The sequence below is a fragment of the Gymnoscopelus microlampas genome (assembly GCF_963454915.1).
Source record: "Gymnoscopelus microlampas genome assembly, chromosome: 7".
Taxonomy (NCBI): domain Eukaryota; kingdom Metazoa; phylum Chordata; class Actinopteri; order Myctophiformes; family Myctophidae; genus Gymnoscopelus; species Gymnoscopelus microlampas.
The window spans coordinates 47,350,994-47,378,061 of NC_139944.1; the positions used below are offsets into that span (position 1 = coordinate 47,350,994).

General features: G+C 40.4%; 1 protein-coding gene across 1 annotated transcript; it reads right to left on the reverse strand.

Moving 5' to 3' along the window:
* Positions 1-4,150: 4,150 nt before the first annotated feature.
* LOC311048337 (prostacyclin synthase-like) lies at positions 4,151-25,345 on the reverse strand. Its single transcript, XM_084061568.1, has 10 exons — positions 25,221-25,345; positions 22,536-22,659; positions 20,331-20,506; positions 19,148-19,291; positions 17,852-17,979; positions 12,224-12,420; positions 6,987-7,140; positions 6,179-6,360; positions 5,054-5,205; positions 4,151-4,404 (listed from the first exon to the last, which is right to left on the reverse strand). Exons 1-10 carry the CDS (start codon positions 25,286-25,288, stop codon positions 4,254-4,256), a joined length of 1,476 nt encoding a protein of 491 aa, XP_083917694.1. The 5' UTR covers positions 25,289-25,345; the 3' UTR covers positions 4,151-4,253.
* Positions 25,346-27,068: the final 1,723 nt, after the last annotated feature.

Below are 27,068 nucleotides of genomic sequence, written 5' to 3' on the forward strand. Positions count from 1 at the left end.
AAAAGTGGTTCTCTTGTCTTGTCTTGTTTTTTTTTTTCAGGACTTTCAAAAAGCCTTAAGCGTTGGTTCTCAAAATTGTAAGGTTTGTGCGTGATGAATCTAAAACTTGCCTTACATAGGAAGGGGGAAACAATAATTGACAATTATGAATTAATAAACTTACAATATCACTGGTGTTCACCCTTCACTTAGGCTACGGGGTTGGGAAAAGCCGTCTAAAACTTAAAATGCAATCAAAAATCTATAATTCAAGTTGCACAAAGACACAATGTTAATAAGTAAATCTTTAGCTGGGAAGAGTTCTTTCAGTCATAACCCCCCCACCTTTAACTATCAGGAAACAGGGGAGGGACGCAGTCCCCCGTGTACATTGATGGCATGGGCAGGGACGTGCACAGATAGACTCTAGGTGGCGCTAGAGTACCTGCCCTTTGCCCTCTTGACCAGAAGTGCCCTTTTGAAAAAAGGGCACAGCAGGGGTCTTCAACAGGGGGTCCGGGACCCCTAGGGGGTCCTCAGAGTTACTACAGGGGGTCCGCCAAATCTTTATGTGATATGATTTTTCTTTTTACCATAACCACTCGAAACCTAGCATCCCTGAGTAGAACTTTAGCCAAAAATAGCCGATCTACAAGCCCACAACGCCTCGTAAGGTAAACAAAGTAAACAAGTAAACAAAAAAAGTATAATTTACTTGAGCACCTGCCCCTCAAAATGTCTGTGCACGCCACTGGGCATGGGACTTGAACCTGCAATCTGTCTGTAGCAGAGGCAACTGATCAAGCGCACCACACCACTGTGCCAACGCACCTTTGGGCCCTCAGCAGGTGTCTTATAGTGCTTAGTGCTTTTGACTTGCTCTTTTGTATTTTGGCCTTGAAAATTTCAAAGTACTACAATATTGAAGAATGGGACAACTGGGATTTGAACATGGAACCTCTCTCTGTGCTGAGAGTCTGATCACTATCCCATTACACCGTCTCTCACTGTCTCTTAGTAAATGTGTCTTCTAGTGCTTTTGACTTGCTTTTTTGTATTTTGGCCTTGAAAATTTCAAAGTAGCCTACTACAATATTGAAATATAGGACGACTGGGATTTGAACATGGAACCTCTGCACTGAGAGTCTGATCACAATCCCATTACACCACCTCTCACTGTCTCTTAGCAGAAGTCTCTTAGTAGTCTTGAAGTGTTTATGTCAGCCTTGCCCTTCAGTTAGTAAAGTTGAAAAGCAATGAACCAAAGAAGGACTGGGATTTGAACATGGAATCTTAATGCGGAGAGTCTGATCTTTAGACCACTATACCATCTCTCAGCCACTCACATTATGTCTCTTCGTACTCTCGAAGCGTTATTTTGTGTTGGCCTTCAGTTAGTAAAGTTGAAATACTCCAGCATTTAAAGCTTCATTATGTAACTTTCCCGCTCGACCCTGCTTTTGCCTTTGAATGCTCTTGAGTTGTTCTTTTGTAGTTTAGCTGCAAAACTTGACATTGGAAATTCTCTGCTGAAAGACTGAGTATTACTACACCATTTCTCAGTAGTTTTTTAATGTTAACAAATTCACAGCAATTTCATAATCAACTACCGTAGGTCTGGGACTTGAACATGGAAACGTGGTGCTGAGAGTTTGAGCATTAGTCCGCTACACCCTCACACATGTTTAATGTATAGAAGTCGTCTTCTAATGCTTTGAAGTGTTCTTTTGGACTGACCAGCAATACAAACCAGCAAGACCAGAACCAGAGTTCAGTGGTAAGAGTGCCTTGACATCGTAGTTGATAGCCTACTGAATAGACATGTTTGCCTGAACATGAATCTTTGAAATGTTTTATAGTCTTGAAATATACTCCTTTAAATGTTCAGAACATTATAATGGAGGTCAATGGAAGATAAGTAAAGCCTGATAAAAGTGTCAAACTCCCAAAATCCACCAGAATACTGGAAATTACATCTAAGGTCAAGAGCCCCCCCCCCCCCCCCCCCCACTGAGCTTGTAGATCGGCTATTTTCAAATAGCCTATAGGTATAAAATAGGGCTAAAGTGGTTAATGTGTTTTATAATATAATAATTTATATCTGCAAATAACTAGTAATAGTAGTAGTAAAAAAAAATTTGTAGTCGAGTAAAAGTACAATATTTGCCTCTGAGATGTAGTGGAGTAGAAGTAAAAGTACTGAAAACTGGAAAGTAAGTAAAAAAAATACCTCAAAATTAAAAGTACGGAGTAAGTGTACTTAGTTACTTTAGTTTACACCACTGCCTAAGGCCCTATACTGCCTTAAATTAATACCCCCCCCCCCCCCACACACACACACACAATTGTTTTCTGTACACATAACCTACGTTTATTGCTACTAGTGTTGATGATGTCCTGTATATTAGATTATTGCATTGAATACATGGGACCACCTACATATGGAAACAAGCCCTTAGGGCTTTTTGTGTTATCCTTTTAGCATCATTGTATAATCGTACCACTGTACTATTTGCGAACTGTTAATATTCAATCAATCAAACAAGCATAAAGGTGAATATACAACTCAAAGTAAAGGTATATAGAACATAGAAGATACTGTACAGTATCTTCTAATTATTTTCTTATCATGGGAAATGTTGCAGGCATAGCGTATTGTTTTGTATTTGTCTTGTTTGTTTTTTATTCGTCTCGTTTATTGTTATGTTGTTATGTAATGTGTGTGGTGTGGAGCCAGCCCAGAAGATTAGCTGATGCTATGCATACAGTAAGCTAATGGGGATCCAAATAAACTCAATATGTAAGCGGTATAGGCTGGACGGTCCGTTATGGACCTGCTTGGTTCTACTTAGCAATAAGCTTCAATACCAGTTGTTCATTAATGAATACAATAGATAAATACATAAATAAATGAATACATACATGAATAAATAAATAATCTTATGTTCAATTTAAATGCAGACTATAGACTATTAAAGCGTCAATGTCCCCCTTTGAGTCAATGTATTATTGTTATGCACCTTTACTTATTAGTAGCATCATTTTTAACCCATTAAGACCTGGAACGCATCTGTGTCACTTTACATTTCTTTGGCTATTCAAAAATAGCAGATATACAAGCTCATAGCGCGGCATCGAGTGCCGCGCTATGAGCTTGTAGATCTGCTATTTTTGAAAAATCTTGACATTTATTATTATTTTTTTTTTTTTCAAAAAGTTGTAAGGATTATAAAACATTTTTAAGAATCGCCTCAGGCCTTAAAAGTTGATAATGAATTGTAAGGCACTCTGAAACACAGAGTCTATTGCACAGATAATGACTACATTCAGTGGTCAACACTGGTTGTGCTGGAAAGCACATGCGCTCCTGCTAGTCACTGTGAACGGTTGTTTTCCAAACAACATATAAATCTAAACTTCCCACTTCGCGGAAACTATTAAGCTTCACGGTGGAAACAGCAGGAGACAGATGTGTGTCTGGACTGTGTTTAGAGTATCAGCCAGTTCCCTCCATACACTCAACATCTCTTTATTTATGCATGAAAACAACAAGATCAACAGCTTTCTTTCTTTCTTTTTTATTTTTTTTACTTAAATAACATCATTATCAAAGCACATTTTCAGGGCGTTATTGAGACAACGTAAAAATAAATATTTTAAAATACATTCCTCGTAGCCTAATCGGTTGGCTAATACAAGTATAGATTGCTTAAACATGTTGTTTTCTATTAAAAATAACAGTCAATGAAAAGCTCTCAATGTATCGTTATACACCTTTACTCATTAGTAGCCTAATCTTAGGTCTACACAGTCACTAATGGTACAACAATCTTATCTTAACTCAATGTGTGTTTACCACAAGGATAGAGACAACATACATTTACATACAATAATATTTACATATCTAGATAAATTAACACAATTTGGCGTATAATACAGTTAACCCATTTGTAACTCAAATTTTTGCTTCTGTGTTTCCCCGGTACAAAATATCTTTACAAATGTTCACTTTAAAAATATATACTGTATATATATTTAACAGATTTGCACACATGTTCACGATTTTTCAAAAATAGCAGATCTACAAGCTCATAGCGCGGCACCGAGTGCCGCGCTATGAGCTTGTATATCTGCTATTTTTTTTGAACAGCCAAAGAACTCTAAAGTGACAGAGATGCGTCCACGGATTGAATGTATCGACAGCTTTATAAACGTTTTTGAAATGTGCAACAACGCGTGTAAGTGTGTACCGCGTACGCCTTAATTAACGTTAATTAATGCGAGCATTTGGGTCTGTATCGGATGGACAGGTCTCCCTCTGGCTGCAGCATTCCAAAGCCATAGCGACTGGCGTTCACTTCAGGCATCCGCGCACACGGGTCACACAGCTCCAGATCGTAATGAGAGCACACCATGAAGACGAACCTGAAGAGCACGTCAAACACGTACAAAAACACGCGCACACACACACACACACACACACACACACACACACACACACACACACACACACACACACACACACAGGAAAGGAAAAAAAGAACACTCTATTAAAAAGAGCTGTGCTGCATAATGAAGCAAAGAAATGCATCCATTCCGCAGCAGTTGAAGTAATCAGAGTTAGCAGTTAAACTTATCAAAAGATTTTCTTCTTATTACTGTAGGACCCCCAGTTTGACCTGCATTAGGCTGCGGACCCCCCATTTAATGGCATTTCTATCTCCGGCACCCCAATTTATATTGTAAAATCTATGTTAATTTAACACCCTAACGGGGTCCATTTGGTTCCACTTGTACACTCTCTGAGTTACAGACCCATAAGGGTCCATTTGGTTCCATTTGTACACTCTCTGAGTTACAGACCCATAAGGGTCCATTTGGTTCCTAACTATCTATCATTTAGCTGGGGACCCCCTGGAACTCCCTCAAGGACCCCTGGGGGTCCCCAGACCCCACATTGAGAACCACTGGCCTAGAGAGCACTTGTTCGCGGCCTATGCCCAAAGTTGGGCTATAGGCGTAAGTAAGTAAGTAAGTTCTATGTTGCACCATCCCTGTGGTCAAGAATACTCACTGTCTGATGGTGTTGATGGCAAACTGCTTCCCTACACAGCCATTGGTCCCTGCACCCCACGGCATGGTGTGGTATTTCAGCCGCCTCCCTCCCTTATAAAAGTCTCTCTTCTGCGATCCGTCCTCATTCAGGAAGCGGTCGTACTTGTACTTCTGTGGAGTGGAGAAAAAAAAACATGTTTTTTAGGCAACAAACCACTGTTGATTTTGACAGCACATTTGTATTTAGTTTTAGTCATAGTCTTTTGAATACATTTTTATTTAGTTTTAGTCATATTTTAGTCATCTGAAAAGTTTTAGTCCAGTTTTAGTCAACTAAATATACAGTTGATTTAGTCGACTAAAATGTATGCCCTCGTAATGGCTGATTTTACGCTTGGCTGCATGCTGAAAATAGGCGAGCTACAAGCCCACAACGCGTCGCAGCGTCGAGCTTGTAGATCTGCTATTTTCAGAGCGCAACACCCGAGCACAAACGGGCATAAAATGACTTGTCTTTTAGTTCTACTGGATCTCTTCTCCTCTATAGTCCCTCACTAACAATTTAGTCTAGTTTTTATTTGTTGACGAAATTTTGTCTCAGTTTTAGTTGTCATAGCTTGGTTTTTATTTAGTTTTCGTCAGTGAAAAAAGGTAGTCGACGAACTCTTTTTGTCATAGTTTTTTTTAGTCAACGAAATCAACACCGCAACAAACTTAAACTTTACAACACGACAAACAAAATCAAACGTTAGCATTCACTTGCATCATCAAAATCCTCTACCTTTAATTTGCTGGCTGGCTGGTGGCGTATTGAAACTTAATTGTCTCCTGGAGGACAGACTTGTATAATTAAGTTACCTTCCTTCCCACGCCTATTAGATATGTTTCTGTTTCCCAGCTAATCCTGCAGTCGTTCCTTGTTCCGGATTTAACCCCCCCCCCCCCCCCCCCCCCCCCCTTCCCCGCCCCCCCTCCCCCTGGGTAATCCAGGGTCAGTTTAGTGTAGGCGTGATTCCTTACATAAACAACCTGCCGAGACAATAATTCTCTATAGAGACTGCTTCAAACATGTCACTAATGCCATTACCTCCTTAGTGGGAATAACAAGCCGTTTATTACGTTCATGGGGAAGGGGAACACAAACCTGTGGCTCGTGGTGAACCTCCGGGTCCATCTGAGGGCTGAGGAAAGGAAACAAACACACCCTGTCTCCTTTCCTTAGCAGGTACTCCTGTCCGTCTGCCATGTGCACCGTCTTGTCCTGCACTACCTCTCTGGTGATGAAGGGGGCGGCGGTGAGTCTCAGTGCCTCCTCCAATGCACTGTCTGGGAAGGGGAAAATGTGTAAATTAATATAAATGCATTGATAAATACAGTGGTGGAAAAAGTACTCACATTCTTTACTTAAGTAAAAGTGCCAATACTGCAATATAGAAATACTCCGTTGGCTTGACTTGAGTAAAAGTACAAAAGTATTGGCATCACAATGTACTTAAAGAACCAAAAGTGAAAGTACTAGTTTGAAAATAGCAGATCTACAAGCTCACAAGGCGTTGCGACGCGTTGTGAGCTTGTAGATCGGCTATTTTCAAATAGCCTATGTATGAAATAGGAAATTGGAAATACTCAAGTAAAGTACAAATACCTCAACATTGTACAGTTCTTAACTGAGGCCGATTCTAAAACCGACTTCTAAATCCTAACCGAAGTTTTCTGAAAAACTTCAAATATTTATTCAAAAATTACAAAAGATGTGTGTTGCTATATACTGTACATAGCAACAACAACCCCAAAAAGGGTTCTCGTCTTGAAAGGTATAGTTACAAATAGGGGTTCCCACCCTGAATGGGTTAAGTAAATGTATTTAGTTACTTTCCACCACTGCATAAATAAATAAATGAGTCATTCTATAATCGCACCTTCATACGCACAGAGATTACACACAAACTCACCAAACACAGGGGTGCGTGCGTCCCTGTCCAATAATGCACTCTGCGACGTGTCCTTCTTGGAGCATCGGCTGAATTCTGACCTCACAGCGGCCAGGGCGTCGTGGTTGGTCAACAGGTAGCCCAGGAGCCAGAACGCAGCAGGTCCAACGTTACCCTGGAAACACATGAAGACGGACGGACGGACGGACGTGAGGGGCAGTGATAATAAGTTAATTAAACTTATGCTCCGTCCTACAATAGCATCACGCGCCAAATAGACGATCTACACGGAGACAATGCATCGTCGTCGATGCAGAAGTAGCCTGCCCCAGCGCGTCTGATATCTGGTCTAGAAGGGCGGATTCAAAATCTCCGGTGAGAACAACCGGTGGCTCCCATTGGTTCACCAATCTCCCCGCCCGACACCCCTCCTCCTCAATGTGCAGAATTGAGAGCCCTGACGTCATAACATTTGGAGCGACGCCCACTGCACTCTGGCTGGTCGGGGAAATGAAAGGTTGACTCCCACTTCCTATGCCAGAAATGTCAACAGCTTGGTCCAGGCTTTCTTTTTGAGCAAAACGCGAAGGAAAATAAAAGCCTGGAGATCGAGGCTAATGCAGAAGTGATGCGCTGTGAGCTTGTAGATCATCAATTTTCGTTGAGCAACGTATAAATCGTATAAACGTATAAATCATATACATATAAATCATCAGGCTATACATCTACTCCTTCCTTTCACTCCCACCTCTCACTTTTTATAACTGACAGTAAAGAACACCATCGTGTGTCTTATTAGTTTGCTTTAACAGTTCACACACACAAAAGGCAATTTTCTACTTGGGTTCAATTAAATAACAAAGCCTGATGAATTATTAAGTCCAATGGCGCTGATGAGGGAAAACAGAAGGGTTTCCTTTTTCACGTGTCTGTGTCGTAGAGCTCTGCTCTGGATGTTCTCAGCGACTAAGTGCAGCGCAGTAATGGTTTACTTAAAAAGGAAAGCCATTGGAAACCCACCGAGGGAGGACTTGATGTGGAATGTTAGGTTGCATGCTACTGTAGGCTAGCCCCAGTTGAGACAAGTGTGGAACTTTGAATTGAGATCCTTGCTCATTTACCACAGTCTGGTATCAAAATGCAAAACTGTGAACATTGTGGAAAGTGAAGAAAGGATCACAAAACCTCAGATGGCATGACAATGGTCTCAAATGATAGCTAGACTCGTTGGAGCATGGAGAATCTAGAAATACTCGTATAAATGTAAAGTAAAATCAATTCCTGAAGATAAAACTTGTGTAGTCATCCATGAAGTCCATTAATGAGTCTGTCATTTTGGACATCTTTGGTAGATACCAATGTAGGAGACGGAGACCAAACCGTACATCTATTATAATTTGTATTCCTTGTGGCATCTAAATGCCTGTCTCCAATAATTGTTGATCATGAATCAGTGACAAGTAGGTTGATATTTTCAGCACACCTTTAAGACCTGGAACGCATCTGTGTCACTTAAGATTTCTTTGGCTATTCAAAAATAGCAGATATACAAGCTCATAGCGCGGCACCGAGTGCCGCGCTATGAGCTTGTAGATCTGCTATTTTTGAAAAATCTTGAACATATTAAAAAAAAAAAAAAAAATCAAAAAACTGTTAGGATTTAGAAAACATTTTAAGAATTGCCTCAGGTCTTAAAGGGTTAAGACCACAGAAACACTAAACTTGAGTTTTAAAACGATATCATGAGTCAGAATTCAACCGTCATGGTGAAAGTGAAAAACAGAGTGTATGCCACAGTCATGCGAGAGTTTAGTTTAATGAACCCTCAATGTCCATTATCTTATATTCATTAAGTCTGTTACCATGACCATGTAAACTTATCAGCAACATTGACTGAAGACAAAAACTAACAAATGCAAAGGCCAACAGCACACTCATGTGGTCAAAAGGAGTGCTGCACCTAACTGATAGCTCTAAGAGTACAGCGGACTAGAAAAGACCATAGACAGCAGGGACGTGCACAGATAGACTCTAGGTGGTGCAAGAGCACCTGCCCTTTGCCCTCTTGACCAGAAGTGCCCTTTTGAAAAAAAGGGGGGAAAAAAGTTTTTTTTTTTTTGTTTACAGCAGGGGTCTTCAACATGGGGGTCCGGGACCCCTAGGGGGCCCCGCCAAATCTTTATGTGATATGATTTTTCTTTTTACCATAACCACTCGAAACCTAGCATCCCTTTTCTGAGGAGAACTTTAGCCAAAAATAGCAGATCTACAAGCCCACAACGCCTCGGTGGGCTTGTAGATCGGCCATTTTTATAGGTATAGGTGTAGAGGGAAAAAGAATCACACCCAGTGTGAAGAGAGTGGTGCCTTTGAAAGTGTAACTAGTTGCATCCACAACAATCAGCAACAATATGTTGTCACGTGACACGTGACAACATATTGTCACGTGTCTGAGGTATTTGTACTTTACTTGTATATTTCCAATTTCCAATACTTTTACTTCTACTCCACTACATCTCAGAGGCAAATATTGTACTTTTACTCCACTACAATTATTTGAAAACTTTAGTTACTAGTTACTTTGCAGATATAAATTATGATATTACGAAACATACATTAACCACTTCAGCCCTATTTTATACATAGACTATTTGAAAGTAGCCGATCTAGATGCGACGCGTTGTGAGCTTGTAGATCTGCTATTTTCAAATATTTGAGTACTTTACTTTTGGTACTTTAAGTACATTTTGATGCCAATACTTTTGTACTTTTACTCAAGTACATTTTTAATCCTGAACCTTTACTTGTAACAGACTATTTTTATATTGCAGTATTGGTACTTTTACTTAAGTAAAAAAATGTGAGTACTTTTTCCACCGCTGTTTGCAGGTAAACACTTTCAGAATAACTTTAGACCAACACTTGATACTAATGTTCCTGTCATTGGTACACGCTATTCCTGTCTCCTTGTCTGTGTCTGCGCCTGGATTCACCCGTCCTGCAGTCCCACGTAACAGTAGCATTCGTATTAGTGTTGGTCTAAATGTTGTTTTAAAAGAAAAAGTGTTTACCTGAAAATGTGAAAACCACAGGATGTTTTGCCAAACATATCTCTGCCGTGTGGCATGTGGGTTTTTTCAGCCCATTAGTTCAGCTGAAAACGTTTTCCACAAAACAGTTATGTTAGTATTATTATTGGTCTTAACCCATTGAGACCTGAAGCCGATTCTACAGGTCTCCTAAATCCCAACAGTTTTCTGAAAAACGTATGTTTCTATATCAGTGGTGCTCAATCTTTTTCATGTCAAGGACCCCCAAAATGATATGTATTTGGCCACGAACCCCCATCAAAATATCTTGATCCAGGGACCCCCCAGAAGCAAAGATTTCAGTTAAAAATGTTCGCTTTAAAAATATATATATTCAAAGATTTGCACACATTTTCACGATTTTTCTAAAATAGCAGATCTACAAGCTCATAGCGCGGCACTCGGTGCCGCGCTATGAGCTTGTATATCTGCTATTTTTGAATAGCCCAAAGTGTAAAATAATGCTTTTTAGCTCAAATCTAAAAATGACACAGTTCCAGGTCTCAATGGGTTAAAGTTGTTTTGAAATCTTTATCTGAAAAGTTGGTAAACCACAGGATGTTTTGCCAGTCATCTCTCTGCTGTGTGGCAGGGTTTTTTGGGTGGTTTCTTTCTCCCACAAAGTACCACAGTTTCCAGGCAACAGTAATATTAGTATTAGTGTTGGTCTGAACGTTGTTTTTAAAGTGTTTAGCTGAAAACCTCAACCTGAACTGAACAGCAAACCACATTCCTTGTGGTTTGCTGTTCCTCGTTCCTTTAAAATTGTGCACTGTGTGCAGGTTGGAGAGAGAAATCTGATTATATTTGTAGAGCTGCAACAGAGCACAGACGTGACACTTCACTTGTCTCCGTCCCTTGGTTCAAAAGGTCCTACACTTTTCTATACAGACCAGAGACATGCACAGATATAATAAAACCAAACCCCACCACTATTCCCACCCTGGTGTTGCCAAACTGTCACCATCCATAATCACACACTATATCTGTAACGTTGGGCCTCTTTTACCTTTCATTATAAGTAACGATGCATCACTAGATCATCGGTCCTACTCTGACATGCTAGATAAATATAACCGCTTTCAGTGGTGGAAAAAGTACTCACATTTTCAGCGTCTTGCTCAAGGACACTTCCTCAGAGGGGGAGCCCGGGATCAAACAAGTGGCCGCTCCGCCTCCTGAGCCACTACTGCCGCCCCATGTGCATGTCCTACGTATATTAGCCTGAGCCATCTCAGTCTGTATTGTACAATGCCCCAAAGGGTTTTTTACAATGCCCCTAATCCTGCTTGTTTAGACAAGCCTGCACTATAAGGGACACATGATATGAAGGCTCAATCCGCAGTGCCCATGGCTTTTTCTACTGGAATGTACTGTATTATAGTGGTGGATGTGTACCCTGTTACTATAATATCACTATAATGTTAACACCAAAAACTATTCCACACTCTTTCTGAACAAAAGATCAAAGTGGACAGTAAGTCAGTGGCAAATCCATTCATGTGGTTTGCATGTTGGCCTTGGTCTTGCATATGTGGGACAAGAAAAACATCCTCTTAGAAAAGTCTGAATCAGTGGGGAATGTTTTCAGATACTCACTGACCACAGTGAACCCCTATTTTAATCTAAATGTCTGTAAAAAAAAAAAAAAAAAAAAACACTTCACCCCTATTAACAGTAACACTAGAGTTATTGAACTAAGCCAGGGGTCTTCAACGTTTTCAGGCCAAGGACCCCCTAGCTGAGAGAGAGATGAAGCAGGGACCCCCTCTGTTTTGTATAAAATTGTGTTTCAGATAAACTTTTGCTGCTCGTTTTTCCCTATACGCCTGTAACTCTTTGCCAAAAATAGCCGATCTACAAGCTCACAACGCATCACACAAAGATTTGGCGGACCCCCTGTAGTAACTCTGAGGACCCCCTAGGGGTCCCGGACCCCCTGTTGAAGACCCCTGAACTAAGCAATGGAACCAAGATTTCTGATTGATTATTTTAGTTTTTTAGCATTACTTTGGACTTATATATATATATATATTGCAAGGTGCCCTGCCTTGCCCATTCTTGTGGAGCGTAAATCTTCCTTCCTTACTTCATGGAAAAAATACAGGTTTAGTGAACGTAGGCTCCTCCTCCTCCTCCTCCTCCTCTCGGGGGGAATGACTCACTCACCTGTGTGGCCCAGAGTTGCAGCAGTGCAGCTTTGCTCTGCATCTCCTCGTCCGCTCCTTCCTCCTCCAGGAGCTGCCTGTAGCCCATCAGCCAGGGGCTGGTGGTGGTGGACCCCGACTCCTTCTTCTCAGTCGGTCCCGCCGAAGCCAACAACTCCCAGAGTCTGGCACGCACGCTGTCGGCCGTCCTCTTCTCGCCTGACGCACAAACACAGCATGGATTAAAGCTAGTTTAAATCTCACGACCAGTGGTGGAAAAAGTACTCACATTTTTTTACTTAAGTAAAAGTACCAATACTGCGATATAAAAATACTCTGTTACAAGTAAAAGTCCAGAATTCAAAATTTACTTGAGTAAAAGTACAAAAGCATTGGCATCAAAATGTACTTGAAGTACCAAAAGTATGTATGTTTCATTATATCATAGTTTATATCTGAAAAGTAACTAGTAACTAAAGTTTTCAAATAATTGTAGTGGAGTAAAAGTTCAATATTTGCCTCTGAAATGTAGTGGAGTAGAAGTAAAAGTATTGGAAATTGGAAATACTCGAGTAAAGTACAAATACCTCAAAATTGTACTTAAGTACAGTACTTAAGTAAATGTACTTAGTTACTTTCCACCACTGGAAAGGACACACACTAGCGCCAATTCCTAAACAAAGAATAAAATATGTACAATTAGGATGCTTTAGTAATATTGTTCCTGCTGTTCTACATACTGCCAACCATGTGATGAAATCACAGATTGAGGCTTTAACCTTTTGCTTTTATATGAAATATTCGAGACGATTAAGATATGATGGAAGATATGCTTCTGAACATATTGCTAGCTTGACCACTTCAAATGCTCTAATCTGAAAATAACCGAAAATAGCCTTTCTACAAGCTCTCAATGCGTCGCAGACGCATTGAGAGCTTGTAGATCGGCTATTTTTGCTGCGCAACATGCTTCCATAGAAGACGTGCTGGCTTCCATGGAAACCAAATGACTGAAATCAGTCTTGGCGACTGAGAACTTTAATCCATGAACACAGACACACACACACAAGCGCCGACAATATGAACCATCACACACAGACACATGAGTCAAAGGTAATGAAATAAAAAATGATGAAATCAATTGGATCTAGTTTGACATTATGACTAAAATGTCTGATATATAGATAACAGATCATAACGAAACGTGTGAGTAAGAGGTGTGAAAGCAAAACATAAATAAACAAAACAAAACAAAACACTGGTGCAGTAGTGTAAAGTAACTAAGTACATTTACTAAAGTACTGTACTTAGGTACAATTTTGAGGCACTTTTACTTTACTGGAGTATTTCCAATTGCCTGTATACTTTTACTTCTACTCGACTACATCTCAGAGGCAAATATTGTACTTTTTACTCCACTACAATTATTTGAGAACTTTAGTTACTTTGCAGATATACATTATTACATTATAAAACATACATTAACCACTACATCCCTATTTAACACCTAGGCTATTTGAAAATAGCAGATCTTCAAGCTCACAACGCGTCGCGACGCGTTGTGAGCTTGTAGATCTGCTATTTTCAAACATTTTCGTAGTTTTACTTTGGGTACTTTAAGTACATTTTGATACCAATACTTTTGCACTTTTACCCAAGTAAAGTTTGAATTCCGGACTTTTACTTGTAACAGAGTGCTTCTACATTGCAGCCTTGATACTCTTACTTAAGTAAAACATTTGAGTACTTTTCCCACCACTGATAGATACAGATCATAATGGAACTTGTGAGTTAGAGGTGTGATAGCAAAACATAAATAAACAAAGCAAAACACTGGTGTGACGGGCAGGATTAGAGGAGCTACCAAGTGCTTTGTCAAGTGACAATATGGCATGGGTGTAGCAGATGCTATCAGAAACGGGGAAAACTGTGGCGCCTATACAGGCAGCCTTTTCTTGTGAACCAGTTACGGGAATTCCCCCCATATGTACCTTTGTTTTATTTCATTGTACCTGTTTATTTTGCGTGTATGTATCTATGCTTGCTTTTGGAAAAAGTAAAATAAGGAAGCACCGCATAATTGTTTGGATCATAACTGTCTTTAACCCATTAAGACCGGGAACGCATCTGTGTGTCATTTTTAGATTTCTTTGGCTGTTCAAAAATAGCAGATATACAAGCTCATAGCGCGGCGCGAGTGCCGCGCTATGAGCTTGTAGATCTGCTATTTAAAAAAATAAATTGTGCAAATCTTTGAATACATATATATGTGTTTTAAAGTGAAGATTTTTAACTACAGATTCAGATTCAGATTCAGATTCACTTTTATTGTCACTTAGATGCACAGGTACATACATGTGAAAAACTTACGCTCGGAACAGAGTACAGATCTGTGCTTCTAGGGGTCCCTGGAATACAATATTTTGAGATGGGGGTCCGTGGCCAAATACATATAATTTTAGGGGTCCTTGACGTGGAAAAGTTGAAGCACCACTGATATAGCAACATAGTTTTTTTTTTAAACTGTTTCTAGAATATATATTCAAAGATTTGCACAAAGTTTCATGATTTTTCAAAAATATCAGATCTACAAGCTCATAGCGAGGCAATGAGCTTGTAGATCTGCTATTTTTGAATAGCCAAAGAAATCTAAAGTGACACAGATGCGTTCCTAGATTGAATGGGTTAATTATCCTGTGCTTCACAATGAAGATATTCGAAACGGGAAACTGTGGTTCCCGGAAATATTGGTGTATGAAATATGAGAAGAAGAAAGGAAAAAAAAAGATAATAAACGTGTTTTAGTTATAGCTATGGACAGTTAGACCTATTGGGTCCCACTTCAATTATGTTTCCCATCAAGTTTTCAGAAGATTTGTTAAAGTTAAACCCTAAAAGACAACAGTACACACAACAAGACACAACGCGTTTAAAAACCAACCATGGCAACCCAGGAAACAAAATAAATAAATAAACTTCCACGGATGATGTCATTGCACAATGACAAAATGTCTACACAGAGAGAGAATTATGTGATCGGTGACATTGCAGTCTGCCGCCTGCCAAGTCATGACCTGCAACACTGATGAACACAACCAACGCGACATCACTTTGACCTGCACTGTGTGACTCATAGTTTGTCAACATAGCTAAATCCGTGCTATGCGCTACAGACTCTCTGAAGTGTCTCTTTAGACGGGAGAATATACACAAAGTGAAATAATGTCACAAATGTACACACTGTCATACTAGAGCAGTGTTAGGCAATAGGCGGCCCGTGGATCCGGCCAGCGATGATATCTGGCCCGGGCAAATTATTCAGTAAATAGTTTACAACAGGGGTATCAACAGGGGGTCCGGGACCCCTAGGGGGTCCTCAAGAGTTACTACATGGGGTCCTTCAAATCTTTGTGTGATATGATTTTTTATTTTACCTTAGCCACTTGAACCCTAGCATCCCTTTTCTGAGGAGAACTTTAGCCAAACATAGCAGATCTACAAGCTCACTACGCCTCGCGCTGTGAGGCGTTGTGAGCTTGTAGATCGGCTATTTTTGGCAAAGAGGTATATGGTGATGTGGGGAAAAAAGGAGCAGACCACGTAAACAAAAAAATGTTGAATCTGAAACACAATTTTATATGATACAGAGCCCTGCTTCAGCTCTCTCTCAGCTAGGGGGTCCTTGGCCTGAAAACGCTGAAGACCCCTGGTTTACAATATGTGACAGTCTTACATATACCTTGAATTTAAAACGTTTCAGAACCCCTGGGCTATAATGTCCAAATAAGAGAATCTACCCCCACCTGAAGAACTCCTTCATCCATGTTCAGAGTCAATAACAGGCAGCCGTTTCATACAGTTCCTCTCCTTATCTAAGAAGAGACCTTGAGCTCCTATACTATGAATGAGCTTGTTTATCTCCGTCCGAAAGAAAGTCTGTCTGTCTCCAGATATTATTTTTGAACCTTTTAATCCAACAACATCCACGGGTGAGACCAGCACAAAATGATCAATCCACGGCCACGCATTTCTATCTGCACCAGTAACATTTGATTACACATACACACGCAGTTCTATCAGTATGCAGTTGCACCACAAAAACCTCTCTTTTTTTTTCTCTCTTAATTTTTATCCCACGATTTTGTAACCTATTTTTTCACCCTGTGCCAATTGCCTAAGCATGTAATCCTGGGCGCTGCTCTCCCTCTGCCAGCCTGGGGAGAGCCCCTAACAGAGCTCATGCTTCCTTCGATGTATGAGGAGTGAGCAAGCCGCTGCTTATCACCTGACGGGGGAGTTTCCCCGGCAGGACGTAGTAGCACGTGGAAAGAACACGTTATTCCAACCAGTTCCTTTCCCCTCCATCAGGCGCCACAGCTGACCAGGGGGAGGCCCCAGGATTACTGCATGTTTTTTTGTGAGGGTACCTACCCTAGGGGACACGGGGAGAACATGCAAACTCCACACAGAAAGGCCAACCCCACCTAGGGTATGGGCACTGATGGCGCGCGGAGGAGAGAACACGCCTCCAGCGCCCACAGCAACCTTTTAGCTGTGAGGCGACAGCGCTACCGACTGCGCCACCGTGCCCCCACAAATCTTTATTCACTTTTATAGCAACAGCGTTTGCATAAGATGGTCAGTCAAAGTTCCAGTTCTTAAATGAACCATCGATTGTGTTCTGGCCCACCATCTAATGACCTAGAGAAAAACTGTCCCCAGGCCAAACGTACTTGCCTCTAGATTAGAACATACATGGGCAACTGGCAGCCCGGGGGCCACATGCGGCCCCCACCTTCACTTAATGCAGCCCGCAGGTTAACGTTGGAATACTGATATATTATTGATTTCAGCTGTTACAATTCCAAACATGCAAACCTGACCCGCTTTAATTACTTCAGTCTATATTAGTAGCTTAATGACTAGTATTAAAACTGTACTGTCTTTTTCATGCCCAATATACTTGTATTTAAGTTCATAAAGTTAACATAAGTATAACTAAATGCATTTGAAATTAAATAAAAATGTTACTTTTCAGGATTCTAATTCAAAAATAGCGCGACGCGTTTTGAGCTTGTAGATCTGCTATTTTTGCTACTTTTGTCTGACAGAATGGATATAGAATAGAATGGGCGGAAACTAATGGAAATATGGCATTCATTTACGAAAAAAGTTAAAATACAGTCTGCAATGTGGCCCTCTGGAGTGAGAGTGGAAATATAGTGGCCCTCTACATCAGTGGTTCTCAAACCTTTTCATGTCAAGGACCCCCAAATTGACACTCATTAGCCCGTGGACCCCCATTTCAAAAGATATGCCAGAGATCCCAATAAGAGAAGATTTTTACGGCTCTAGCAGTGATTCTCAACCATTTTAATTTCCCCAGTTTGACATGCATTAGGTCTACAGACCCCCAGAACCAAATGGACCCGTTAGGGTCCATTTGGTTCCATTTGTACACTCTCAGAGTTACAGACTCATAAGGGTCCATTTGGTGCCTAATCTATCATTTAGCTGGGGAGCCCCTGGAACCCCCTCAAGTACCCCTGGGGGTCCCCGGACCCCACTTTGAGAACCAAGGCTCTACATCATCAAAGTTGCCCTCCCCTGCTATAGACCCCCGTACCAGAGGCGTTTGTGCACAAGTTACCTGCTTTGAGCGTACGCCTTGCCATCTTTGTCAAGAGAGCATCAAACTTGCGGTACTCCCGGTAGACCTCTGAGGGGTCTGCGGGGTTGTTGTTCTGCTCTCCGCCAAAAAGTGTAAGGTACCCTGCCCTGAAGAGAAAGAAAGAAGAGGTGGAATTATATACACGTGTGGGGGTGGAGAAAAAGAAAAAAAACGTAACCTGCTAAAAGTGATTTACTGGACACAGAATGACTCATGGTGAGGACGTCCCTCTGGCAGGATACAAGCCTCCCATTTAAAAGCCATCCCACGTAAACACCCACTTCAAGTCAATAGGTGGTTTCCTCTGGCCCACCCAACTCGACACGCATCTCCCTAAAGAGGACGTCAAGATTTATAATAAACGTTGCAATCGCACTCCGGTCCAGATGTCATCCGAACGGTTTGCACTCTTTCCTCCGCTGACAAACGATGCCTCAAATCATAACAACACAAAACGCTATATCGTCACGTCCATTAGCTCTGCCACCAAGAAGAAGGTGGGGGGGGTTAACCCTTTAAGACCGGGAACGCATCTGTGTGTCATTTTAAGATTTATTTGGCTATTCATGAGCTTGCAGATCTGCTATTTTTGAAAATTTGTGAACATTTGTGCAAATCTTTGAATATATATATATATATATATATATATATATATATATATATATATATATATATATATATATGAGTTTTTTTAAGCGAACATTTTTAACTCAAATCTTTGCTTCTGGGGATTCTACAAATGTCTTCTAAATCCTAACAGTTTTTTTCTTTTTAAACGTATGTTGCTATAATATCAGTGGTTCTCAAACTTTTGGACGATGTCAAGGACCATTTATTTGGCCGCGGACCCCCGTCTCAAAATATGTTGTTCCAGGGACCCCCAGAAGCAAAGATTTGCGTTTGTTCGCTTTAAAGAATATATATTCAAAGATGAGAACACTTTTTCGAGATTTTTCGAAAATGGCAGATCTACAAGCTCATAGCGCGGCACTCGTGCTATTTTTGAATCGCCAAAGTATAAAATAATGCTTTTTTAGCTTAAATCTAAAATGACACCAGGTCTAAATGGGTTAAAATGGGATGGGTGAGCTAATATATATATTTGAAGCCTGGTGTCACGGCATACATTTTCTTCCCGCGGGGTGTTTACAAAAAGAGGATCACGTAAAAGGAATGGGAGTTGTAAATTGTTTAGCTAAAAAAGGCATTTGACGTGAACTCTTGTGTGACGTTGGTTCACACAGCAGGGTGTGCGGGGGGGGAGGTCTTCCATACCTAAACAGTAAGCTGTAACAGAAGCTGAAGAGCCCGTCCGTGTTCCAGTCTGTCTGGTTCTGAGGCTCACTGGCTTTCAGCAAAACCTGCATGTGTCTGTGCATGGTGCCATAAAGGCGGGATGAGTTTGCCCCCTGGAAGTGCCTAAAGGTGACACAAAGGTAAAAAAAAGAGTATTATACAAAAGTTGGGCAGTGGTGTAAAGTAACGTTTACTCAAGTACGGTACTTAAGTCAAATTTGACAACTTGTGAAATGGCACATTCTGCATAATGAGTACTTTCTACTTTTGATACTTTAAGTACATTTTGATACCAATCCTTTTGTACTTTTACTTTTTTTTTTAACAAAGTATTTCTACATTGCAGTATTGATACTTTTTCCGCCACTGCAGTTGGGTAATAATTGGAAAGCATAACTTACATGACGTCTGACATCTTACATGACAGGCTGATGGTGATTGTGAAATACAATACAATACCCACTGACTCACAGCAGAAGCATTCCCTTTCTACTTGTTCTCATATAGTAAAACCTGCAGATACGATCTAGGTGCAGAGGTGGCTCGACATTGTGTTAGAGAACAACTGTTCCATGGCGAGGGCCAGAATTGCCCTACATTTAACCCATTGAGACCTGAAGCCGATTCTACATGTCTCCTAAATCTCAACAGTTTTCTGAAAAACGTATGTTTCTATATCAGTGGTGCTCAATCTTTTTCATGTCGAGGACCCCCAAAATTATATGTATTGGGCCGCGGACCCCCATCAAAATATTTTGTTCCAGGGACCCCAAGAAGCAAAGATTTGAGTTAAAAATGTTCGCTTTAAAAATATATATATTCAAAGATTTGCACACATTTTCACGATTTTTCAAAAATAGCAGATCTACAAGCTCGTAGCGCGGCACTCGGTGCCGCGCTATGAGCTTGTAGATCTGCTATTTTTGAATAGCCCAAAGTTTAAAATAATGCTTTTTAGCTCAAATCTAAAAATGACACAGTTCCAGGTCTTAATGGGTTAATCAGAGAACGGGCCATGCTTAGGGCTATCGGGTTCCCGTCACAGAAAAGAATACCCTGCATGCAAAGTGTTCAGATCGAGGAAATTGCGAAGCCTTTGTGAGAAGTGCGTGCATTTCCCGCGCGTACGCGTTCAGGGTGTTACAATGGCTTGAGGACGTACCGTCTCATCATGGCTTTCTCTTTGGCGGGGTTGTGATGGGGGAGCTGCAGGCTGAAGATTCTGTCCATGAGAACCTGCGCGTAACGCGTGAAATCCAGGGACACCGCGTCTTCGATAACGCTATCGTAGGCATGAGGGTCCAACAGCACGGTCACGTAACGTCCGGCGACGCGCACCTGTAATTCATAGATACGTAATTAATAATAATGTGCATCGATTTTATACATTTGCAGGGGGGGGGGGGGGGGGGGCGGTATAGATTAGTGCTATAGTCAAAGCACTTTACCCAATTGAAAAAGGATGCTTTGAAAACGCTTATTAAACTCAACTGTGTAATTGAGAAATGTTTATAGGCCTGCTCCACTACAATTAACTGCATTTCTGACATCTTCTACAAACATGTTCGGGGTATTTTTACTAGTCTATTTGGGCTTTTGTGAGCACCCCAGGCAGTTTTTAAGTTGCTTGATACAGTATTTAGACATTTGATATTAATTTTAACAGACACGCCCCCCCTTATATACAAACCCATTGTAACTTCAAACTCAACTATGATAGATTGATGAAAACACCCGTCCTTGTTTTTGGTGACTGATATTGTCCTTCTAATGCAGTGGTTCTCAAACTTTTTCATGTCAAGGACCCCCAAATTGACACTTATTAGCCCGCGGACCCCCATTTGAAAAGATAAGCCAGGGACCCCCCATATAAGATACGACTGTGTACGGCTCTAGCAGTGATTCTCAATCATTTTAATTTCAAGGACCCCCAGTTTGACATGCATTAGGGCTACGGACCCCCATTTAATGGCATTTCTATCTCTGGGACCCCAATTTATATTGTAAAATCAATGTTAATTTAACTCTGAGAGTGTACAAATGGAACCAAATGGACCCTAACGGGTCCATTTGGTTCCATTTGTACACTCTCAGAGTTACAGACCCATAAGGGTCCATTTGGTTCCTATCTATCATTTAGCTAGGGACCCCCTGGAACCCCCTCAAGTACCCCTGGGGGTCCCCGGACCCCACTTTGAGAACCAATGTTCTAATGTATGAGGAGGCCGTGTTTTTTCAATTACCTTTTTTATTCATTTTATCTTTTAATTTTCCAAAAAATATATAAAATAAATAAATGAAAAAAAGCAATTGAAAAAAAAACATGGTCTCCTCATGGAGTAGAAGGACACTATCAGTCATTAGAACCAAGGAAAAGTGTTTTAAATGAATCTAACACTTAAAACGGAGTTTGAAGTTACAATGGGTTTAAATAGGAAGGGGGTGTGCAGACGTTAAAATGACCCCAAACATGTTTTGAAAGTGAAATATCCCTTTAAACACCCTTGAACAGACAACATAAAGTCACAAAATAACACATTTGAACCCTGGAGGACTGTCAGATTAAAAGACAGATGTTCTACCAACTGTGCTAACCAGCATCATTAATGTTGAAACAATGAATGTTTCTGTAAGCTTCATTCTAAAGTGCAGGCCAACTAAAACTGGGATGGTGCAAATTACTGATATTGATGCTCTTCCAGACAATATTTAGTTTTTTGATCAAGCGAAGAGGCAAGAAATTACAGGAATACAATGTCAAGGTATTTTTTTCATCTTGATTCTAGCATCACCATTGACTGAATAGATATCCCTACTGTAAACAATTGCTAAATCATGCCCTAAACCATTGGTTCTCAAAGTGGGGTCCGGGGACCCCCAGGGGTACTTGAGGGGGTTTCAGGGGGTCCCCAGCTAAATGATGGACAGGGACCAAATGGACCCTTATGGGTCTGTAACTCTGAGAGTGTACAAATGGAACCAAATGGACCCTAACGGGTCCATTTGGTTCCATTTCTACACTCTCAGAGTTAAATTAACATTGATTTTACAATTTGAATTGGGGTCCCAGAGATATACATGCCATTAAATGGGGGTCTGTAGCCCTAATGCATGTCAAACTGGGGGTCCTTGAAATTAAAATGGTTGAAAATCACTGCTAGAGCCGTACAAATCTTCTATTATGGGGGTCCCTGGCTTATCTTTTCAAATGGGGGTCCGCGGGCTAATAAGTGTCTATTTGGGGGTCCTTGGCAAGAAAACGTTTGAGAACCACTGCCCTAAACACTCTTGAGCTTCTGCCTACATGACCACTAATTACAGTTTATTTAAGTGTCAAACAAGAACAAACAAGATATTAAGTTCTCACCGTGAAAATGTCCCCATGCTTCATCTTCATTCGATTTAAGAACTTGGCAGCATCTTTTCCAAATGCGAGTGCATGTCCTAACCATGGAATGACTCCTCTGTCTAATGGGGGATCACTCTTACACCTAAAAGAAAAGAACACAAATAAAGTAATTTGGTAATTTTTTTCTTACAGTAAATAAAGAGGCATATTATTGTCTCCGCCACGCCGAAAGGCATGGCGAGAGAGTATGTTTTGCCCCCTGTCCGTCCGTCCGTCCGTGCGCGCGCGGGCGGGCGTGCGTGCGTGCGTGCGTGTGTGTCTCCGTCCGTCCGTCCGTCCGTCCGTCCGTCCGTCCGTGTCCGTCTGTGAACAGGTAATCTCCGGCACCGTTGGCTTGATCGCAGCGAAACTGTGCACACACAGTCCCTGGATGCCAATTCAGAACCTTTGTCCCCGATTTTTCAGATGGACCTGTTATAGCGCCACCAGGAGGCCACTTTTTGCAAAACACATTTTTTGACAGTACTCCTACAGATTTTGCCCAAACGTCACGCGAATCAGTACACAGTATCTCTATAGTCATTACACGAAACCGGTCTTTCAGATTCTTCATATTCCATCTTGATTGGCTAAAAATGGCTTCCACAGTTTGCAGGAGTGCTCCGTTTTCAAGAAAATGCCTCAAAATCATGAACACAGCTTGCAATTTCCGTGAAATTTTGCACGCACATTCCCACTATGCCGAGGAAGAAATGCCACTTGAACATTTTCAAATCAGCCTCATGGTGGCGCTATAACATGCCGATTACTGTTTTTACCTATAACTGCACCGATCTGTGTAAACCTTTGTATGTGCACTCCCTACAGGTCAGGGAAAAACCTTTGCCCTGCATTTTTCACATCTGCCTTTTATAGCGCCACCAGGAGGATGACTTATATATAACATTTTTTTTCATATTACTCCTTCATATTTTATCCAAATTTCACGCAAATCGGTAGACATGATCTCTATAGTCATGTGATCAAGACGGATCTGTTAGATTTTTCATATTCCATCCTGATTGGCTAAGATTGACATCTAAAGTTTGCAGGAGTGGACCGTTTTGAACAAAATGTTGCAAATCATGAACACAGCGTCCAATAGACTGCCCCACACTATCCTACCTGACCTGGCGGAGACCTGTGCTCCGAGGAGCACTTTTTCAAGTTTTTCTTTGTTTAACCAAACCATTTCTTCAAAGAGTTCCATGTTGATCCAGATTAATCATAAACTAATTTACTGTGAGCAAACTGCAAATCTAATGCATTTTGTCTGTAGCAGCACACATAGGCCTACCATAAGCACTTCATAAATATTGTAAAAACATCACACAGAGTTAATATAGCTATCTGTCTATCTCTAATATGTATCTACAGTATATCTATCCATCTCTCTATGTATCTATCTATCCATCTATCTATAAGGAAACCCCTTCATAATTAATCTCTGAATTTCTACAGGGAAAATCAAGACACCACAGCCACAAATTAACATAAGAACTAACAACAGAAATGCCAAAGGTCTCTAAACAGTCAAATAGGTCTAAAGGAAATGAAATGAAACAAAAAGACATGTGAAACACAAATGTGGCATTCCCCCATAGTCTCATTGTTTGTGTAAAAAGTACTTGAAAGCCGCAGTACACGTACACATACAATATCTCACTGGAAAATGACTCTGGCACCCTTTAGAATAACAGTCAAGTAGAGTATTGTACTAAGGATAAAAAACAACTATCTGATATAAAATGTAGCCAAATGTACAGTAAATATCAAGAGTAAAAGTGAATGCTGATAAGGAAATAAGGGGGGGGGGGGTATTTTGTGAAGTTTATTCTGAATGGTCCTATGGATAAAAGATTGTAATTGTGATCTCCATTTGCCTCATACATTTGAGGATGTATTTGAGAATGCAGAAATGTCATTCCCTCATGGCAGGCAGACATTTAAGTCCATTTGAATAAATCAATTTAAAACTGGTGTACAGCATTAGATATATGGTGGGTGATGATGATTGTTGCACACTGCTTCCTTGGATGGTGGAAGAACACATGCTGACAGCATTAACTTGCTCACTTTTCAAAGGCATTTGTTTCTATTGGCTTAGAATTGGAAAGCTAAATTAATAGTAGCCGAGGTGCGCTCCATATTAGAGTAAGGAGCGATAGTTTCATTTAAATACGTACCGCCTCTGGATATGTTTAATATCCTAACAGAATGATCTACAGCACTGTTTCCCAAACAGTGGGGCGGGACCCATTTGTGGGTCGCGACTCGCGGGCACAAGTAAATATCCCCTTTATTTATTTTTTAAATTTCCCACATTTTGTTTTTAATTATTTCATTTTTTTTCCTGAATTAAAAAAAAATTCAATTCAAACATTTTTCAAAAATAATGTTATGAATAAATACCAAAAATCTAAGAAATTCCCTAAATTCGAAAACAAATCTTGTAGTGAAAATAGCCGATCTAGGCGCTCACACCGCGTCGCGAGATCTTCTATTTGCAATATAGTTTGGGTCCTGGGCAAACGTCTTAATCATTTCTCTTTTGGGTCTCGACTCGAGATTTTTTTTTTTTAAGTCTGTGAACCACACTGATCTAAAGAGAGCGCAATAATTCCAGACTATTAGACATGATTAGAAGACATCATCATCACTCACCTCGACCTCGTTCCTAGAATAAAGTAGAGAAGGACAGCCTGCACGAGAAGAAATGCTGTCCAGATCATGTTTCTGTGTGGTTGTTGAACTTGTCCTGGTCCTCGATCAGTGACTCTTCTACAGAGACAGACAGTCGGATGTATGCAGCCTGAGAGCCTCGAGGTGCTGCTTTATAAACTACCAGTACCGCATGGTGCACATGACGTCACTGCACAACACAGCACAACACAACCTAGGGCATTGGTTCTCAAAGTGGGGTCCTTGAGGGAGTTCCAGGGGGTCCTCAGCTAAATGATGGATAGTTAGGAACCAAATGGACCCTTATGGGTCTGTAACTCTGAGAGTGTACGAATGGAACCAAATGGACCCTTAACGGGTCCATTTGGTTCCATTTGTACACTCTCAGAGTTACATTAACATTTATTTTACTATGAATTGGAGTCCCAGAGATAGAAACACAAACATATATAAATACAATTTGAAACTTCTGCAAAATATGATGATGAAATTAGTTTCAAAACCACAAAAATAAATGAACCAATAGAAAATGTAGGTAATCAGTATTATGATGAACGATATTTTGTGGTGGAAATTACTTGTTGGAAACGGCAGATTTACAGTTGAATATACACTGCTTGTGAATGTGATGCTTTTATTCAAATGTATTTTTAAATGAAATAAAAATTAAAAAAAAGTAAAAAAAAAAGTGTATATATATATATATTGCATATATATATAATAATAATAATAATAATAATACTTTTAATAATATATATTACGTAATATATATATATATATATATATATTATTTTTTTGGTCGAAGATGTGCAGGCTGTTCAAGCATTCTAAATTGCAATGCCAACGCATCTCAGACTGTAAAACAGGTTTGATAATTACAGTGTATTTGTTCAAAAAGGCTTGAAATCAGGACTCAGTATGGCAGGTTTGTTAATTATTATAATTACAGTGTGTTTGTTCAACAGGGCTTGAAATCAGGACTATACTCTCCTGGATACACAGATTCAACCTCAGGTTGAACTGACCAGTGGAGTAAGAGTACAATATTTGCCTCTGAGATGTATTGGAAATACTCCAGTAAAGCAGGGGTTTTCAACCGATTGTGAACCAGGGACCACCGCCCTGACTAAGAATCAAACTGGGTACCACTGTTGTGTTGTGTGGTGATATGGACTAATATTAGTGCTTTGGTAACACTTGCTATGCATCCCATGTCTATACGTCCCACTGTTTCTCAACCAGTGGTCCACGGACTACTAGAGGTCCATGGTATGGCATTAGGGCTTCAGGTTGTCAATGGGAAAATGTTTACAAAAATAAATAAAATTGTCTTTGTTAAATGTATTCAAATATGTTTAAATAATATTTAAAAAATCCATCAAATGTAAGAAAATAATCTGAATTAGGCGTGGTGTGGGATAAAAAGTTTGAAATTAAATAATGACTGTTTAAGGGCTTGATTTAATTTGTTGCACGATATTACATGCAACAAATTATATCAAGCCCAGACATTATTTAACTGAAATGTGCGAGTGGTCCAGAGTAACAAAAAAAAAGGTTGAGAACCACGGTTACCCTTATTCTGTTCTCTTACTTTATCCAACATCCCATTAAACTCATGTTAACTCAGGGGTCTTCAACGTTTTCAGGCCAAGGAGGACCCCCTAGCTGAGAGAGAGAAGAAGCAGGGACCCCCTCTATATTGTATAAAATCGTGTTTCAGATAAACTTTTGCTGCTCTTTTTTCCCTCTACACACCTATAACTCTTTGGCAAAAATAGCCGATCTACAAGCTCACAACGCCTCGCAGCGCGAGGCGTTGTGAGCTTG